General features: G+C 46.5%; 1 protein-coding gene across 1 annotated transcript in view; it reads left to right on the top strand.

Moving 5' to 3' along the window:
- Nucleotides 1-20,954, top strand: part of MBOAT4 (membrane bound O-acyltransferase domain containing 4) — a 28,970-nt gene extending 8,016 nt beyond the window's left edge. Inside the window, exon 4 of the mRNA XM_070069510.1 lies at nt 20,918-20,954. Within this exon, the coding sequence (XP_069925611.1) occupies nt 20,918-20,954 (37 nt within the window). The remainder of the gene's footprint in view (nt 1-20,917) is intronic.

The following is a 20,954-nucleotide window of genomic DNA, read 5'->3' as shown; positions in this document are numbered from 1 at the left end:
TTTAAGCAGCAATCCCTGTGATTGTCACCAGTGTATATAAAGACACTTCCTACCGTCACTACATACAAGCTCCTATTGTTGGTACTGAGAATACAAAACAGAAAAAGACATGGCTTCTTGCTTCAGGGCCTCCTTTTCTACATGTGGAGGCAAAGTTTTAAGGAAAGCGATGCAGAGAGCACAAGGTACTGGGAACAAGAGAGCAAATGGGACATGCATGGACTCCCAGAAACCAAACATCCAGTTGGCCCCCTTGATCCTGGAACGTGAACTTGAGTGACACAAAACCAAACCTCAGTCATGCTATTATATTGGTATGTTACATGAACTTGAGACCAGCTTATAAGTTTGAACCCATCCTTTGATTTCAGAAATTTGAAATATCTGGTCAAAATGTGGAAATTTGAAACACTTGGTCTAAAAATGGGAAGGCTGATATTATTCTTGGAAGTGTGTTGCTGGAGTGCGGATCCACCTAAGGCTTGATAACTACTTACGTACTCGTTACGTGCAAAACCGTCTCGTGCGAATATTACACAGAAACCGAGAACAGGAAAGAGATGATCTTTTACTAAGACTTGGACAGTGGGTCTGATTCCTTTTTCTTGGCACATGCTAAATAACTCCCTCAGTTTCTTCCTTGGTCTGGATTTAAAATGGTAACAGCAACAGAAAGATACCAGGACCTACAAGTTACACTGACACAACGTCATATAACCAGCACCCTCACCGCCTTGCCTCAGCTGTGGGCCACCTCTACTAAAATATAATTACTGTCTTTCTTTAAATCAACTTACTTTTAAGAACTTATCTTCTGGGGTCAGTGGTGTGGTACAGCAGGTTAAGCAACTGCTTGGCAGGCCCACATCCCATATGAAAGTGTGGGTTCAGGTCCTGGCTACTCCACTTCCAATCCAGCTCCCTGCTAATACACCTGGGAAGCAGCAGATGATGGGCCCGGTACTTGAGTTTCTGCCACCCATGCAGGAGACTTAGATGGAGTTCCGGGCTCCTGGCTTTGGTCTAGCCAAGCCCTGGCTGTTGTGACCATTTGGGGATTGAACCAGCAGATGAAAGATCTTTCTCTATCATTCTGCCTTTTAAAAAAATAATTTTTTAAAAGTGTGAATGTAAAACAATGATACTTGTTTTAAAAAGTAAAAGTAAGTAAAACCTTCCTTCCAAGCAACAACACTGATGAAATTGTATTTGGTGTACTAATTATATTTTTTGTGCTACTCACTGAAAGAAACACATGCTTGTTCAAAAGAAAAAAGTGTTTATTTGTGTACTGCTTACAACTGTCTTCTTATTAGGGTGATATCTGTCGCTCCCCGTCTTCGTGGAGGAACGACACAGGACCCTGCGCTGTTCTTTCGTCTGCTCGGCCCTCCCCGGGTTTGCTGCTGGTTCTTCCCGGGTTGGCTGCCGTCCCTCCACCTCCGTGGAGGGGCGGGCCCCCTGCCACTTTCCCCACTTCCGCGGGGGAGCGGCACACCGCCGGCCAGCTCTCTTGGGGGCTACACAGGTGTTCCTTCAGATAGACGTTCCCCTTAGATGTTCCTGGTGCATGTTGTCTCTCTCCTCCTTTATAGTCCTCTTCCACCAATCCCAACTCGGCTGCCCACACGCCAAGTACGCTGCTCTCTTCCAATCAGGAGCAGGTCCTACAGTTTATTGGTTGAACTGGAGGCAGCTGTATAGAAGCTGTTTCCTCCTCTCCCAGCGCCATATTGTGGGAGAGCAGATGCACAGAATAAGTCTTAATTCCAGTAACTTAGTCTAGTCCGAGTTGCTCCCAGTTGCTCCCCACAATATCTATTCCATCATAAAAGTATTATACAACTATCTAAGCCTCCAAAACCAACATTTTTCATTCCTTTTCAACACATTCAATGGCAAAAAAGCCTTTAATGTTTAAATCCTGACAAAAACAATAGATGACTTGGAAAGTTACAGGTCAGTATCACCACTTAGTATTAAGGCAAACAACCAGCAAGCGCAATCTTGGCACACAGAACCCACCCCTGATGCTGAGGGCCTTGGGAGCAGCAATGGTGGTCTCAGCCAGGGTGGGTCTGCATTTCCTCTCACGTAAACAATAGCTCAGGGCAGGCCCGGGGTTCACAGAGCTGAGAACTTGAACTTGAACGGGGGAAAACAGTGCCTCACCCAAGAGACGGTAAGGGACCCTGAGACCATTAGAAACAGGTCACTGAAATGAGTCTTTACACTAACCAGAGAGACAAGTGGGACTGGGGTGGGGTGGTATTATAGTTGGGAGGAAATTTAGGCTAATTTTATTTTTATCTGATACATAAGATTGCACACACTATGTGATGTTTCAGTGTATGCATACATGATAATCACCAGGATAAATGCATGAGGGTACTTCAAAAAGTCCATGGAAATGCATATTGGGAAAATTATGTGTGAATTTCAAAATTATTTTGCACCAAAATAAACTTATTTTTAATTGCATTTTCTATGAACTTTTCTTTTTAAAAAGATGTATTTGAAAGAGTTACAGAGAGGGTCGGCGCCGTGGCACAATAGGCTAATCCTCCACCTAGCGGCGCCGGCACACGGGGTTCTAGTCCCGGTTGCCCCTCTTCCAGGCCAGCTCTCTGCTGTGGCCCGGGAGTGCAGTGGAGGATGGCCCAGGGGCTTGGGCCCTGCACCCACATGGGAGACCAGGAGAAGCACCTGGCTCCTGCCTTCGGATCAGCGAGATGCGCCGGCCGCAGCGTGCCAGCCGTGGTGGCCATTGGAGGGTGAACCAACAGCAAAGGAAGACCTTTCTCTCTGTCTCTCTCTCACTGTTCACTCTGCCTGGAAAAAAAAAAAAAAAGTTACAAAGAGAGAAGGAGGGTCACAGAGAGAGAGAGAGAGATCTTCTATCTGCTGATTCACTCCCCAGATGGCTGTAGTGGCTGGGCTAGGGCTGAAGCCAGGAGCCAGGAGCTTCCTCCAGGTCTCCCACGTGGGTGCAGGGGCCTAAGCACTTGGGCCATCTTCAACTACTTTTCCCAGGTCATTAGCAGAGAGCTGGATCGCAAGTGGAACAGCCGGGACACAAACTGGTACCCGTGTGGGATGCTGTTGCAGTTGGTGGCTTTCTCTACTATGCCACAACGCTGGCCCCTCTATAAACTTTTTGAAGTACTCTCATAGCTCTCACGTCAGACATTGGTCATTTCTTTATGGTGAAAGCATTAAAATTCTTCTAGATTTTTTTTAAAACTAGAAAAACACATAATGCATTATTGTTATTTATAGTTCCCCTACTGTGCAGTGGAACACCAGAATTTCTCCTGTGACTCAGTACCTGTCACCTTTCTAACTCTCCTTCTTTCTCCATCCTCTGGTACTCACAATTCTACCCTATACTTCTGTGAGATCAAGTTTTAGATTCTACATATGAGTGAGATCATGCAGTCTTGTCTGTGCCCAGCTTGGGAGGAACAAAGTAATAATCATTGCAGCATTATTTATTGTAGTAAACAAGTTCACCATATAGGACAATGGGTAAGCAGTTTGTGACAATCACAGAGCTATTAATAATAAGTGCTTCTTGGGGCCGGCACTGTGGTGCAGTGGGTTAATGCCCTGGCCTGAAACGCTGGCATCCCATATGGGTGCCGGTTCGAGACCGGCTGCTGCACTTCTGATCCAGCTCTCTGCTATGGCCTGGGAAAGCAGTGGAAGATGGCCCAAGTCCTTTGGCCCCTGTGCCCGTGTGGGAGACCTGGAAGAAGCTCCTGGCTCCTGGCTTCAGATCGGCGCAGCTCTGGCCATTGCAGCCTCTGTCACTTTGGCAAGTTAATCATAAACAATAAATTCTTTTGAAGATTTTTTCCTTTATTTTTGTTAACATTTTAAACAATCTGTGTGTCATGACAACTACTTAAGGGGAAGATAGATTTCTTTCTACGTGTAAGTGATCCTGTGATGTTAGGCTCAAGCAGAGCTAGTAAGGCTTTTCTAGTGTCACATTGGCTGTAACAGATCAGGTAACCTTTGTTGTAAGGTGTATGTAACCCCTTGTCTGCACTGTTTAGCTATCCAGCCGGATCCTTAGTAGACCCGATCTTTTTGTCCCTGTCTTGTTCGAGCTATACTTTGGTGTTTCAAAGACAAACACTTGTTAAAATGGCTTGAGTTTCATCTCATGCGATGTGCTTTTAAACTTTGTGCTGTACTTATGGATCCTGCATGTACTCATCCTCTAGAAATAGGTTAACCTGAAAAAACTTACTGGGAGGAACTCCCAAGAGACTTGTTTTCCAAAGGAACGTATCATTAAGGAGAACAAAATCTACTTAGGTGTATTGTAAAGCTGTTAAATGTTAGTCACTGAGGTTTGTGGATGGAAATGTAGTGCCCAAGTGATTTTGTTTTAAAAGGTTGTCACAAATACAGATGAGTTGGAAAAAAAAATTCTTTGTGGTGTATTTAAGATGTGTGCAAGTTTCTGTATCAATGATACACTGCAATTTTTTTTTTTTTTAGTGAGAACTTTCTTTTATTGAATTTATGTATTTGAAAGGCAGAGTTACAGAGAGAGAGAGAATCTATCTGCTGGTTCACTCCCTGGATGGCAGGCACAACCAGACTGGGCCAGGCCAGAGTCAGGAGCCAGAAGCTTCATCCAGGTCTCCCACGTGGGTGCAGGGGCCCAAGCACTTGGGCCATCCTCCAGTGCTTTCCCAGGCCACAGCTGAGAGCTGGATCAGAAGTGGAGCAGCCGGGACTTGAACCAGTGCCCATATGGGATGCCGATGCCTCAGGAGGCAGTGTCTGTTTGGTTTTTCTTTTACATGATTGTTTATAGCAGCATTTTCACAATGACCAAAAGGTGGAAACAATATAAATGTCTATCAACTGATAAGTGGGTAAAAAAATGTGGCAGACCCACACAAAGGAATTCACTCAGTCATAGGGAGGAATGGACAAGTGGCACATGCTGCAACATAACACGGACGAACCCTCATACCGTTGTGCTCAGTGAAAGAAGCCCACTCAAAACCTCTACAGGATATGATCCCACTCCTGTGAAATATCCAGTTTTGGATTAGAAATGTATTTGTGGCACCAGCGTTGTGGTGCCACTGTGACGCCAACAGTTCATTTGATTGCTGGTTCAGGTCCTGGCTGCTCCACTTCTCCTTTTTATTTTTATTTATTTATTTTTACTCCAGAAACATTTTCTTTAAGGAATACAAACTTCATACACTTCAGAATACAACTTTAGGAACATAGTGATTCTTCCCTCCATACCCGCCCTCCTACCCTTCTTCCTCTTCTCCTATTCCCATTCTTATTTTTTACTAAGATCTATTTTTAATTAACTTTATACACATACAATTAACACTATACTAAGTAAAGAGTTCAACAAATAGTATTTAAAAAAAAACTGTTCAGGAGGCAGTGTTACCCGCTATGCCACACTGCTGGCCCTTAGTGAGAACTTTGAATGATTAGGGAAATGCTTCTACGGAAATGATAGTTTTCAAAAGAAATTGGTGAATTAAGCGTTTTAAAATGTAATCTGGCTCCAAATCTCTGTTGATGGCCAAGGATAATTTCTACTACTCTGGTTAAACCAGGACGTCCACTTCCTTCCCTTGCTAATTGCACCCTATAGGGAGTGTTTATTGAGCTGGGCAGTATAAAGAGCAGTGTGATTTGCGGGACTTGGCCTAAGGAATACAGCCAGAGCCAGAGAAGTAGACCATCTGCCTGCACAGGGCAAGGCTGGAATCCAAGATGGTGGAGAGCGGAGAGCATGTGCCTTCTTCCATTCCCCGAGTCTTCCCTTGGGACCTGACCTGTTCAGTCCCTGGCCGCTGCCCAGCTCCTCCCATGAAATGGCAACGTTAGGGTCTGGCGCTGTGGCGCAGTGGGTTGATGCCCTGGCCCGAAGCACCAGCATCCCATATGGGCACCAGTTCTAGTCCCGGCTGCTCCTCTTCAGATCCGGCTCTCTGCTGTGGCCTGGGAAAGCAGTAGAAGATGGCCCAAGTCCTTGGGCCCCTTCACCATGTGGGAGACCTGGAAGAAGCTCCTGGCTCCTGGCTTCAGATCGGCGCAGCTCTGGCTGTTGAGGCCAATTGGGAAGTGAACCATTGGATGGAAGGCCTCTCTCTCTGCGTAACTCTTTCAAATAAATAATTAAATAAATAAATAAAAAAAGAAATGGCAACTTTAGTTCCCTGTCTTTCTGTGTCCTACTAATCCACCCCCGAGGCCCCACCCACTTGCTTCCCAAATTCCCTTTGCCACTTGACCTATAGTAGCACCTGCTTGTTAACCTCTCTTCTCAATTCGCTCTGACCTCACTGACAGAATCGGGCTCCCTGATTTCCTTTTCTTGCTTGATCTGGAAGTGGCTTCCAGGCTACGCCTGCTGTCTGTCTTCTTCTGGCCCATTTGTGGACTGAAGCAGAGTGGTATGTTGACAAATGCTGTCAACCCTTGACAGATGCAGCCTCTGGCCTGCAGGCTGTGAGCTCATGCTCTGGTCACTTGATGGGCCCTGGCAGGACCTGGGAGGGATCATACAAGAGGAGCGTGTTGATATGAAGCAGGTTTACTGGGTGTGAATGGACCCATTTGACCCTTGTATTCATGGGTATATCATTAATACCAATAGATCAGAGGCATTACAGTGACCATTGCTATAAAGGAATAAATGACAAACAGCAGTGACTATCATGATTAAAACACCAACATGACAGGTGCATCCAAGTCAAGTTCTGTACAGGTGTATAACATAGCTGAGAGCACGGGAATCTTGGTTCTCTACAGCCTCTGAGTTAGCACTGAGAGGTGAAGGCTTGGTGATTGCACTTTTTGCAAATGTTTTTAAGACATTCAGCTGCACCTATTTCCAAAGCATTTCAAAAGAAATGGTAAAGTGACCCTTACAGCTTTAGCATTGTCTTCCTAATCACTCCTGATTCAGCTGTTAGCAAAGCCAACCAAGGGGTGGTGGCCAGACCCCCTCCCTGGAAAGCTGGGGGTCTTGCCCAGCCCACCCTAGCACCAATCAGCTGTACAACTGGAGCAATTCCCTCTCCAGACCTAAGTTTCCTAGAGTGCCCCCGGCCAGGTGGATGAGCTATACTCTTACTTAGCTTTAAAATGGAAGGTATTAGGACTGTGTCCATGCCTGGTCGGTTTTCAACACATTAAGCAGGAAAAGTAAAGCACCTTCCTTCCTGCATCTATTCATCCAGTAAGGATTTTTACAGGAGGAAATAGAAGAAAATCTTCCGAGCACATAAGGTGTTTTTTTTTTTTTAATAAAGAGCTGACATTTTCTATGATGCTTGTTTCTCACTGTATAAAAAAAAAAAAAAAGATGAAGTGGTATTTTTATGGCTCATTAAAACAGAATAAACAGTATTTCTCTGGTGGTAATAAAACACTGTTGGTTGTTTGCTTTCTTTCCTGAATAATGGTTTTTAATTTCTCAGCAACTGATAACATATATCAATGTGCCGTGGGCCTCATTTCCAGGAACAGTTCAGAATCACAGTTAGGGGCTGATGTTGTGGTACAGTGAGTGAAGCCACCCATTTGGGACTTCCACATCCCATATCGGAGTGCTGGTTTGAGTTCTGGTTACTCTGCTTTTGATCCAGCTCCCTGCTGATGCACCTGGGAAGCAGAGGATGATGGCTCAAGTACTTGAGTTCCTGCCACCTACATGGGAGACCTGGATGGAGTTCCTGGCTCCTGGCTTCAGTTTGGCCCAGCCCTGACTGTTGTGGCCAACTTGGGAGACAACCAGCAGATGGAAGATCTCTCTGTCTCTATCTCTGTCTGTCTCTCCCTCTCTCTGGCACTCTGCCTTTTAAATAAATCTCTCTCTCTCTCTTTTTTTTTTTAAACTACAACAGCTAGAGATGCCAGATGACATCTCAAGAAGTGTGTTTGCTTGCCTCACCTGGTGTTTGCTGCATCTGTTTCTTCAGAAACATTTCTTAAGCAACAGCAATTGTAATAATTACCTGTTTCAGAGTGTGATCCTTGCAGGGAGTTTGTGCAGTTCTTATGATCCAGGAGTTTCCTTGGCTTAATTGCATGGCCAGTCTGAGTATGTTAACCCCAGTGCCTTTGATGGACCCACTAGCTGGAGCTATGGTAGGGTTCTCTGTCATCCTCAATTTACGAAAGGGCTGTTTCCCAGACTTCACTTCCATATTGTCTAGAACTTTGATTGCATTTCCCTGTAGAAGAGCAGGACATTGACCCCTACTGGTGACACTCATTTATAATGACTGGAATTCAAGGGGATGTGCTGTTCAGGATGGGCAAGAAGAGCAAAGAAACTTTTGCAGATATCTGGAGATTCAACCAATGAGTGGAAGAACGGTCTCTGTTTTTGTCCATCTCTGTCTTCCAAACAAAAAAATGAAAAATAAATAAAAATGTTTAAAAAATAAAACAATAACAACAAAAGAAATCCTAACTCCCAATGTGGTAGTGTGAAGAGGTGGCCCTTTGGTAGGTGATTAGGTCATGAAGATGGAACCTTCACAAATGGGGATCAGCATCCTTATAAAAAGGAATTCAGAAGGGCTGGAGTCCCATGGTGCCATGGGTTAAGTTGCTGCCTGCATGCCTGTATCCCTGTGAGCACCAGTTCAAGTCCCAGCTGCTCCACTTCCAATCCAGGTCCCTGCTAATGTGCCTGGGAAAGCAGCAGAACTTGGGCCATCCACATGGGTGACCTGATGAAACTCCTGGCTTCTGGCTTCCGGCTGCAGCCTGGTCCAGCCCTGGCCTTTGTGGGCCATTTGGGGAGTGAACCAGCAGATGGAAAATCTGTCTGTCCCCCTCTCTTTGTAACTCTGCCTTCAAATAAATGAATAAGTAGATAAATAAATAAATAAATAAATAAATCTTGTTTGCTTTTTAAAGGGAATTCCAAGAACCCTTGTGCCAAGGGAGGACCCAGCAAGAAGACATCCGTCTATGAAGCAGGAAGCAGAACCTCCCAGACATCAGTTGTGCCGGGGCCGTGGTCTTGGGTTTTCTTTCTTCCTTTTTTTTTTTTTTTAAAGATTTATTTAGTTAGTTGAAAGGCAGATTTGAGAGAGGGAGAGGGAGAGAGAGGGAGAGAGGGAGAGAGTCTTCCATCCATTGGTTCACTCCCCAAATGGCCGCAACAGCTGGAGCTGCACCTATCCAAAGCTGGGAACTTCTTCTGGGTCTCCCATGTGGGTGCAGGGGCCCAAGCACTTGGGCCATCCTCCACTGCTTTCCCAGGCCACAGCAGAGAGCTGGATCGGAAATGGAGCAGCTGGGATGGGAACCAGCGCCCGTGGGAATGCCAGCACTGCAGGTGGTGGCTTTTACCTGCTATGCCACAGCGCCAGCCCTGACCTTGGGTTTTCCAACCTCAGAACCGTAAGAAATATGTTCCTGCTGTTTACGGGCCCCCCAGTGTACAGTATTTTGTTACAACAGCCCGAGCTCACATACCTGTTAGTGTTCTGCTCCAGATCTGACACAGGATCCCACGTTAACATGAAATTGTTGTGTCTCCCTATTCTCTGCCAATCTGTGGCGGTTCTTGCTTTTCCCTGTCTTTCTAGAGCTGGCTGTGTCTGAGAAGTACTACTCGGTTGCTTTGGGAATTCTCTTGACTGGGTTTACCTGATGTTTGCTCATGGCATCTTTGGTAAGAGCCAGGGGAGTGGCTTGTCCTCAGTGCCTCATGCTGTTGTGGCGATGGAGAATAATGTTGTGGGGAGCAACTCGGACTAGACTAAGTTACTGGAATTAAGACTTATTCTATGCATCTGCTCTCCCACAATATGGCGCTGAGAAGGGAGGAAACAGCTTCTACACAGCTGCCTCCAGTTCAACCAATAAACAGCAGGACCTGCTCCTGATTGGAGGAGAGCAGCGTACTCGGTGTGTGGGTAGCAGAGTTGGGATTGGTGGAAGAGGACTATAAAGGAGGAGAGAGACAACATGCACCAGGAACATCTATCTGAAGGAACACCTGTGCAGCCCCCGAGAGAGCCGGCCGGCAGTGTGCCGCTCCCCCATGGAAGTGGGGAATGTGGCTAGGGGGAACCGCCCTTCCACGGAGGTGGAAGGGACGGCAGCCAACCCGGGAAGAACCAGCAGCAAACCCGGGGAGGGCCGAGCAGATGAAAGAACAGCGCAGGGTCCTGTGTCGTTCCTCCGCGAAGAGGGGGAGCGACATAATGGTGCTGTGACTCGGATATGAAGCCTAGGCAGGGTTTAGTGTCGTTCCTCCACGAAGAGGGGGAGCGACAAATGTTATGCCCGAGCGCATGCTGACAGAGGAGCGCCACACACGGAGAAACTTTGGAGTCTTGTATTGCCAGCGATGAAGAGTGAGCTCATGCCCCTGAGAACTCCCGACTCTGAAGCTCATAGCAACAGGGTTTATAAAGGCAGAAACACAAGGAGGGGAGGGGGAATACAAGGTTACTAGGGTCAAGATGACCTGAAGCATGTGCGAAGCTAATATCAGTTACAATCTTGACAATATCAATGACAGTCTTTTTTTGGACAGGCAGAGTGGACAGTGAGAGAGAGAGAAACAGAGAGAAAGGTCTTCCTTTTGCTGTTGGTTCATCCTCCAATGGCCGCCACGGCCAGCGCACTGCGGCCGGCACACCGCGCTGATCCGATAGCAGGAGCCAGGTGCTTCTCCTGGTCTCCCATGGGGTGCAGGGCCCAAGGACTTGGGCCATCCTCCACTGCACTCCCGGGCCACAGAAGAGAGCTGGCCTGGAAGAGGGGCAACCGGGAAAGAATCCGGCGCCCCGACTGGGACTAGAACCCGGGGTGCCGGCGCCGCAGGTGGAGGATTAGCCTAGTGAGCCGCGGCGCCAGCCTCCAATGACAGTCTTGACGTTAGGCCAGGTACCGACCTAACACATAGGCAGGACACAGACAGATTACAATCTTCACATTAATCCGGGTGCAGCCTATCTGTTTGAAGCTTGAGCGCTCATGCTGGAGGATGTCTGTGTTCCGCCAAGCAGGATGTAGTGTACTGTGACTGTCTGAGTTTTAGACCACAGCTGGTGTCAGACCACAATCTCACGCTGAGGGGTGCTTTCTCAACATGCAGTCTTGGGTGCTCTAAAATGGAGCCCCTCCTGTCAGGTGTCACTTCAGTAATGTGTCTTACTACTCATGATGTTAAGCTTAGTCACTTGATTAACGTGGTGCCTACTGGTTTTCTCCACTATAATGTAAACTATTTTTATTTGTGTAGTTGATAACATATGGTAGAAGAGCTTTTCTAAAAATTTGAACAGGACTGTTTACTATGAAAATTTAAGAGAAAACTGTTACAGAAGCTGCAAAGAAACACTTGGAATGTTTAGCAGCTACAAAAATCTGATCATGCTTCTGACCTGTGCCTTTTCCCATGAATACTTTTTAAGCCTGTGCTCAATTACACTCAACTCTGAATTACCTCTGGGTTAGCCTTCTAAAGTCTCTGCACAGAGCAAAACCAATGAATCAAAGTGAAATTGTGTATTATAGCCTTAAAAAAGGAAGGAGAAACATACACGTGGTCATAGTAAAGCTTAATACTATGCAGAACTTATAATCATTTTCAGTAATGGACCACAAAATTACATAGCATGGGGGCGGGTGACTTGGCACAGCAGGTTAAGCCATCGCCTGCTGCCTGCATCCCTCATCAGAGTGCTGGTTCAAGTCCCTGCTGCTCCACTTCCAATCCAGCTCCCTGCTACCATGCCTGGGAAAGCAGTAGATGGCCCAAGTAGTCAGGCCCCTCCTACCTATATGGGTGGGACCCGGATGGAGTTCTAAGCTCCTGGCTTTGGCCTGGCCCTAGTCTCAGCCATTGTGACCATTTGGGGAGGGAACCAGTCAATGGAAGATCCTTTTATCTTTTTCTCCTTTTCTCTCTATAACTGTGCCTTTTAAATAAATCTTTAGAAAAAAAATGCATAGCAGAGGAGAAAACGGAAAAATTTGAGAAACATATAAAGCAGAGTCAATCCAAAGCCAGGAAAACACCTACTCTGGAGCTTATTAGCTTTGCCCACTTTTTTTTTTTTTTTTTTTTTTTTTTGACAGGCAGAGTTAGACAGTGAGAGAGAGAGAGACAGAGAGAAAGGTCTTCCTTTCGTTGGTTCACCCCACAAATGGCCGGCACTGCACCGATCCGAAGGCAGGAGCCAGGTGCTTCCTCCTGGTCTCCCATGCGGGTGCAGGGCCCAAGCACTTGGGCCATCCTCCACTGCCTTCCCGGGCCACAGCAGAGAGCTGGACTGGAAGAGGGGCAACCAGGACAGAATCTGGTGCCCCGACTGGGACTAGAACCTGGGGTGCCGGTGCTGGAGGCAGAGGATTAGCCTAGTGAGCTGCTGTGCCGAGGCCCACATTCTTTTAAAGCCACATGTTCCAATAGGCCAGGGCCACACTCCCGGGTGTGTGAACAATGAATGCACCAAGGCTGCAGGAGGCCACGTCCTCCCCTCCCTGCGAAGCTGCCCGGGACCTGAGCACCCGACACACGCACTTCATGGCGCAGCCGACCTCCAGGGAAAGTTTTCAAGTGGAAGATTTTCCTTCTTTCTGTGTGCCTATTTTTGATACAACTCAATGAGACCCTTTATATAAATTCAGGTTTCCAGCCAATCCTTCTCAGTTTCCTTAGGAGGAATTGAGTAATGGAAGCAAACAAAACAGGGTTCTAACTGCGAATGGCTGCACTCTAACCAGATGACCAGTTTTAAGGAACACAGGCACTTGAATGTATTGTAATGCCAAAGTTATAAGAACTGTTTCAGAAGCTGCAATGCATTTACCTAACCTTTCTAAATGTTGGTGTTATTTCTGCCTAGACAGATAAATATATTAAATCACTCCAGAAGTCCAGAGACGGGCAAAGTTCTCTCATTCTTTAAAAAAAAAAAAAAAAAAAATTTTTAAAAACAAACAAAAAGGGGCTGGTGTTATGGTGCAGTGTTAAGCGGATGCCAGCATCCCATATCAGAGTACTGGCTTGAGTCCTGGCTACTCCACTTCTGATGCACCTACCCGCTAATATGCTTGGGAAGGCAGCAGATTACAGCCCAAATGCTTGGGCCCCTGCCAGCCATGTGAGAGATCTGGATGGAGTTCCTGACTCCTGGCTGTTGTGGCCACCTGGGGAGTGAACCAGTGGATGGAAGCTTTCTCTATCTCTCTCTCTCCCGCAGTGTGTGTGTGTGTGTGTGTGTGTGTGTCATGTAACTCAGACTTTCAAATAAATAAATACATCCTTTTAAAAAAAAGTCCATCACCTCATATATATTTTTCCCTCCCATTGAGGACTTTGTAAAAGTCTACTCTTGTAGTAGTTTTCAAGTATACACATTCATTAACCAGAGTCACCATGCTGTGCATTAGACCCCGCCTTGGGCACTGTACCCTCTGACCAGCATCTGGATCAGGAGTGGAGCAGCTGGGACAGGAACCAGCACCTGCATAGGATGCAGGCATTGCAGGCAGCGGCTTTACGCCACAGTGCTGGCCCCCTATTGATGGGCTCTTTTTTTTTTCTTTTTAAGATTTATTTATTTATGTATTTATGTATTTATTTGAAAAGCAGAGTTACAGAGAGGCAGAGGCTGAGAAAAAGAGAGGTCTTTCATATTTTTCTTCTTGTGTGAGTTTTGTTAGATTGTGTATTTCAAAGAATTTGTCCATATCATCTAATTTATCACTCGAGTTTGTGAGTGAATTTTCTCACAGTATTTCATGTTCAAATCACCTGTAATGTTTTTCTCTTTCTGATATTAGTAATTTATGTTTTCTCTCTTTTTTCAAAGAACCAGGTTTTGATTTTGTTTATTTTCTCTACCAATTTCCAATTTTCAGTTTGACTGATTTCTGCTCTAATTTTTATTTCTTTTCTTCTGGTTTCTTTGATTTTAATTTCCACTTTTTTTTTCTAGTTTTGTAAGATATAAACCTAGACCTTTTAGATTTTGTTTTTTTTAGAAAATTCACTCAATGTTATAAATTTCTCTCTAAGCACTGCATTGGCTGCATACCACAAATTTTAATAAATTGTATTTTCATTTTCTTTTAGTTCAAAATATCTTTTTTTAAAGATTTATTTATTCATTTGAAATTCAGAGTTACACACACACAGAGAAAGAGAGGCAGAGAGAGAGGTCTTTCATCCAATGGTTCACTCCCCAATTGGCTGCAACAGCCAGAACTGTGCCGATCCGAAGCCAGGAGCCAGGAGCTTCTTCCAGGTCTCCCACGTGGGTGCAGGGGCCCATGGGCTTGGGCCATCTTCTACTGCTTTCCAAGGCCACAGCAGAGAGCACTGGATGGGAAGAGGACCAGCCGGGTCTCGAACCGGTGCCCATATGGGATGCCAGCTCTTCAGTCCAGGGCATTAACCCACTGTGCCACAGTGCCGGCCCCTCAAAATATCTTTAAAAAAAAAAAAGATTCATTCATTTATTTATTTGAAAGGCAGAGTTGCAGAGAGGCAGAGGTGGAGGCAGAGAGAGAGGTTTTCCATCTGCTGTTTCACTCCCCAAATGGCTGGAAATGGCCAAATCTGAGCCTATCTGAAGCCAGTTTCTTCTGGGTCTCCTACATGGGTGCAGGGGCCTAAGTTGGGTCATTCTCCACTGTTATCCCAGGCCACAGTCGAGAGCTGGATTGAAAGTGGAGTAGCTGGGACTCGAACCAGCATCCACATGGGATGCCGGCATCGCATGTGGTAGCTTAACCCATTTCACCACAACGCTGGCCCCATTTTTTGTTTGTTTTTGAGGGGGTTCTTAGGTTGATTGCATTTCTTGGCTATTGTGAATAATGCTGCAATGAACATGAAAGCACAGATATCTCTTGGACAAATGGATTCCTTTTCTTTTTTCTTTTTTTGACATGCAGAGTTAGACAGTGAGAGAGAGAGAGAGAGACAGAGAGGTCTTCCTTTCGTTGGTTCACCCCCCAAATGGCTGCTACGGCCGGCGCTGCGCCGATCCGAAGCCGGGAGCCAGGTGCTTCCTCCCGGTCTCCCACGTGGGTGCAGGGCTCAAGCATCCTCCACTGCCTTCCCGGGCCACAGCAGAGAGCTGTACTGGAAGAGGAGCCACCGGGACAGAATCCGGCGCCCCGACCGGGACTAGAACCCGGTGTGCCAGCCCCGCTAGGCGGAGGATTAGCCTACTGAGCCACGGCGCTGGCCTGCTATTTTATAACTCTTAACACCTGCCTAATGGGGATTCTGAATTTCTGATTTCTTCACATGTCATTAATTGGAACTCTTTGGTAAAGAACAGCTGTCCTTTTATTTATACCAGTACATACTCATGAATATTTAATATTTTTTTGAAGATCTATTTATTTGTTTGAAAAGCAGAGTGACAGAGAAAGAGAGGGTGAGAAAGGAATACAACTTCCATCTGCTGGTTCACTCTCCAAATGGCTACAACAGCTGAAGCCAAGAGCCAGGAATTTCATCCAGGTCTCCCATGAGGTTGGCAGAGGTCCAGGTAGTTGGGTCATCTTCCTCTGCTTTCCTAGGTACGTTAGCAGGGAGCTTCATTGAAAACTGAGCTGGGGCCAGTGCTGTGGTATAGTGGGTAAAGCAGCCGCCTGCAGTGTTGGCATACAGTATGGGCTTCAGTTTGAGTCCCAGCTGCTCCACTTCTGATCCAGCTCTCTGCTGTGGCCTGGGAAAGCAGTAGAAGATGGCCCAAGTCCTTGGACCCCTGCACCCATGTGGGAGACCTAGAAGAAGCTCCTGACTCCTGGCTTCAGATCGGTGCAGCTCCAGCCATTGGGGAGTGAAACAGCAGATGGAAGACCTCTTTCTGTCTTTGCCTCTGCCTCTCTGCAACTGTGCCTTTCTAATAAAATAAATAAATCTTAAAAAAAAAAAAAAAAAAAGCTGAGCAACTGGGACTCAAACCTCTGTTCATATGGGATGCCAGCATCACAGGCAGTGGCTTAATCCACTGTGCCACAAAGCCAGCCCATATTTATTCAACTGTGGCTTATATTTATTTCGTCACGCATATTTTTCTGGTTTAGCTGTTGGGAGCACCTTGTGACTGGCCCTTATGTCCTTTCCACAAAAGCCCCATCCTGTTTCAATCACATTCCTGCCTTCAGGCATCACAAGCTGCTCAGGTTCATCTTATTTTCCTAGCCCCAGCCTTGGAGTCAATCCCTTCTTTGGTGTTTAGAAACCAGGCTCTGGGTGCAGGGTGTGCTTACTGCTACTGAGCTGTCACTGTGCCACCCTCAGTGGATAGAGATGAGGCAATGCATATATTTGCATACAAACTCACACACCACTCAGATTTCTGTAACTACTTTGTATGTTTTTTGATTTTTTTTTTTAAATTAGGACAGACATTAACTAAAAACTGTTCCTGAAGATAAAGCTTGAAAGATAAACTTCTAGGCTTACGTACTTTAAGAAGGGATTCAAGGGGCCGGCACTGTGGCGCAGTAGGTTAATCCTCTGCCTGTACTGCCAGCATCCCATATGGGAGCCTGTTCTAGTCCCAGCTGCTCCTCTTCCAATCCAGCTCTCTGCTATGGCCTGGGAAAGCGGTGGAAGATGGCCCAAGCCCTTGGACCCCTGCACCCACGTGGGAGACTCCGAGGAAACTCCAGACTCCTGGCTTCGGATTGGCACAGCTCCAGCTGTTGCGGCCATCTGGGGAGTGGACCAACAGATGGAAGCCCTCTCTGTCTCTCCCTGTCTGTGACTCTACCTTTCAAATAAATAAATAAAATCTTAAAAAACAGAAGGGATTCATATGAGTGTAGCAAGTTCCTTAAAAGGAGAGTTCTGCTCAAGTACCTAATGTGAAAGATTAAGACAAGCAAGTGATTGCTCAGGACTTGGAGCAAAGTTTCCAGGCAGGATCCAGGCTAAGTCTCACTGTAAGACCTCAGAAAAGAGCTAGAGCAGTCTCTGTTTTATGCCTTGAGGAAGAGAACAGCAGACAGGACGACTTCAAGAAGTTGACAAGACTTCCTAGGAAAACTTTTTCTAGTTCCCCTGTTTGTTCATCTTTAACTTCTGGAATAAACTGACCAAGGTCTTCCTCAAAATCTCCCGGAAGTGTGGTATTCCCCATCCACCACCCACTCTTAGCCATCTTAGGACGTCCTGGTAGACAGCATGCCTATAGCCCTGGGGACCATGCTCACACAGAGGGGCCAGCACCCACCCACAAAGCGGTCCTATTTTGTGTGGTAAAAGCATTTAAGTTGATATGAAAGGCATGTTTTCAAATTGTGTGTGCCTGTGGTGTGAGATTTAACTTTAACTTCTCTTATGACTAGGGCAGCTGAGTATTTTTCAGTAAGCTTACTGACAGATGAGGTTTCCTTTGCGATGATTCACTTATTTGTACCTTGCGACCACTCTTCTCTAAGCTTATCTCACCTTTTTCTTATGGATTTATGGATGACTGACACATCTGATGGTCTCCAACTTACAATGGCTTGACTTACAGTGAGTTTTTTACTTTATAATGGTGCAAAAATGTGGCTGGGAATTGTGGCAACGCTGGCATCCCATGTGAGCACTGGTGCATGTCCTGGCTGCTCCACTTCCCATCCAGCTCCCTGCTAATGGCCTGGGAAAAGTGATGGAACATGGCCCAAGTGTTTGGGCCCCTGCCACCCACTTGGGAGACCCAGATAGAGTTCCAGGCTCCTGGCTTCAGCCTGGCCCAGTCTTGGCTGTTGTAGTCATCTGGGGAGTGAACCACCAGAAGGAAATTTTGGTCTCTCCTGCTAACTCTGCATTTCAAGTAAACACATACATCTGTCTCTCTCTCTCTCACTGTCCACTCTGCCTGTCAAAAAAAAAAAAAAAATGTTAATGTTCTGTACGTTTACTACCATCAGCTTGATGCCATGCGGTATGGCCTTCCCAGGCTGGTGGATGGCTCCGACATTAAAACAGCGAACATGGAACTTCTTTCGATGTGCTGCATTAACTGTTTCCTCAGCGGTAAACGCTGCTTTCTCCCGTCTGGTGCCCCTGAACGCTCTATGTTCATCATCTGGGAGCTCGGCTTTGCACCAAGAGCCCTCGGTAGACCAAGTGCTGCCTGGTTTGTGCAGCCCAACTGAAGGGAGAGGCCCAGTGTTTCCCGGGCATTCGGGATGAAGAGGAAAGCTGGGGCTGGCCTGAACTTGATGTTCTCACCTTTGCCACCTCAGGACACATGTCCCCCCACCCTACACTGGAGGCAGCAAGATGGGGATAGGAGTGAAGGTGCCAAGGAGCTGCTGGCCGGCTGCTCCCACCGTGGCACCCAAGGTGCCTGGTTGTGGCCTCTGGAAGCCCCCTGCTGCTCTGGGAGTCCACCCCTCCCACTGAACACTGGCCACCTTGGCATGGCTCCTGCCTTTGGTAGTTGGATTCTCCCACGCTTGCATAAGCTTTTCAGTTAGATCCCATGGCTTAAATTTTCTCAGCGATTTTCATTTCAGATCCACCCTCTTGTTTCCCTTCTTCAGTTCAGCAATGCATTTTCTATTTTTTTTTATTTTAAAGATTTATGTATTTATTTGAAAGGCAGAAAGCAACAGCATTGGTTCATGCCACAAATGGCTTCAACAGCCAGGGCTGGGCCAGACTGAAGCCAGGAGCCTGGGACTCCATCTGGGACTCTCACAGGGCTGGCAGGGGCCCAAACACTTGGGTCGTTTTCTGCTGCTTTCTCAGGCACATTAGCAAGGAGCTGGATCTGAAATGGAGCTGCTAGGACTCCAACCAGCACTCTGATGAGGGATGCTGAAGTGGCACCTTAACCTGTTGTGCCCTTGCCCTTCCTCCCCCCACCCCCAAGTAAATAAAATTATAGGCAGGAAGGATATGTACACTGTCTGCTGGGAGCCCACGTCACAGCATCCTGGCCGAGTTTATTAAATAATCCACAGGCCTTCTTAATGAATTGGAAGTACTCCAACAATTGATGGAACAAGTGGTTACAGTATTTGCAAGAGATACTACACGCCTGCATGATACGCACTGGGTCTTTCAGATGTGAGTTTAAGGAGATGTGGCCACTTGTAAGAGGAGAAACTGCCTAGCAGTCCAGGAATTGTGATAAACACTGCTAGAAAGAGCTAATCGTTAATCAGTCGGCATGTTCATTTAAACCCCAGACCATCTTGTGGCAGGAATGCTAATATGATCCTTGCTTTCCAGCCGTGGAAATGAGACAGAGAGGTCAAATAACCTGGATAAAGTTGCATCGCCAGGCAGCGGGACTCCAGATCCCACAGTGATGTGGCTAAGCTGTGACATGTGCTACACACCATGCCAGCCCTTAAGTCTCACCAGTATTGCTTTGTTTGGCAGATGTCTGAAATAAGACAAAGCACACTATGTTTAGGTAACAAACGAATGTGATGAACCTTAGTGGTTTGGACATGGGGCCCAAGCTGAACCTTAGTTTTTTTTTTTTCAAACTCGCCCTCGTTAGTTCTTCACTCCTACCTCGATACAGCAACTCAAGAGCAGGATTTAAACATAAAGCTTTCCTCTGAGCAACTCCTGCTTGAGGTTATTTGGTGACACCCTAATTACAGGACCCTGTGTCTGCAACAACCTGCCATTCTTGATTCTCTGGTAAGTCTGCTTGGTTATCTAGCTTTAAAACTACAGCCTGAAGGGCTAGCATTGTGGCACAGTGGGTTAAGCTGCTGCCTGGGACACTGGCATCCCATATGGGCACCAGCACAGGTCTAGTGCTGGGGCTCCACTCTGATCCAGTTCCCCATTTATGCTCCTGAGAAAGGAGATGAAGACTCAAGCTATGTGAAGTGCTGGGCCCCTGGCTTCAGCCTGGCCCAGCCCTGGCCACTGTGGCCTCTGGTGGAATGAACCACAGATGAAAGATGTCTCTGAAACTCTGCCTTCAAATAAACAGATCTTAAAAAAAAATACATAAAAATATAGCCTGACTCTTACCACCTCTCATATGGTCTCTGGGATCCAGGCTGGGTGTCAAAATCAAGATGTGGGGGTAGGCACATGTGGTTGTTTAGGTTCAAGTCCCAACTCCACTCCCCATTTGATCCAGCTCATATGCACCCTGGATGATCGTTCAAGTAGTTGGGTTCCTGCCACCCACTTAGAAATAATGGGGTGAACCTGGCTCCAGATTTCTACCTGGCCTAGCCCTGGCTGTTGCAGGAATTTGGGGAATGAACCAGTGGGTGGGAGATTTGTTTCTTGCCTTTCAAATAAGTAAGATGCGTTTTAAAAGTTGAAAAAAAAAAAAAAAAGATGCTGTTACTACCATCGCTGCTACCCAAATAGCTTCCTGAACCCCAGGTAGCTGAAGAACTGACAGCAAAATGACACCGCAGAGAGGTGCTGAGCTCACGTGGCCCTGCCTGCCAGCGAGGACGGGAAGCCAGCCGCTCCTCACCTGGTTCTCCACATCTCCTCCCGTAAGCCTCCACACTGCTCTCGGAATGCACAGGGGTCAGCCTCTTTTGATGCGTTTTGAGTCTCTGTCTCATCTCTCTAGGTTGCTGGTTTGCCGTGTGTTTTGTTCTGTTTTGTTTCTATTCGGAGTACCTAGAATGCTGTTAGGCGGTCTGTACCTGCAGCTGGGAAGTTTTCTAGGTCAAGCGCTCACACCAAATGTGATGTTTCAGAATAACCGCCTCAGTGACACAGTCCAGGCGAAATGCAGAGCTGTGGACACCAAACTTTTCTAGCTAATTGGCTGGACAATTCTCAGTGTCTGCAGTTTTTAAAAATATTTTAAAGCACTGGACTGTGAAAATGATGATTAGGCCATTTACACTGGTAAATGACAAATTTCATTTCTATTACCACTCAAAACCACCTTTTTTCCCTTTTCTTAATCCTTAGGAGACTAATATCCTCATCCTCACTGCTGCACGCCTAA

Source organism: Oryctolagus cuniculus, chromosome 2 (assembly GCF_964237555.1).
Source record: "Oryctolagus cuniculus chromosome 2, mOryCun1.1, whole genome shotgun sequence".
Classification (NCBI taxonomy): domain Eukaryota; kingdom Metazoa; phylum Chordata; class Mammalia; order Lagomorpha; family Leporidae; genus Oryctolagus; species Oryctolagus cuniculus.
The sequence above is the reverse complement of the archived record's forward strand: the minus strand, read 5'-3'. Positions and strand labels throughout refer to the sequence as shown.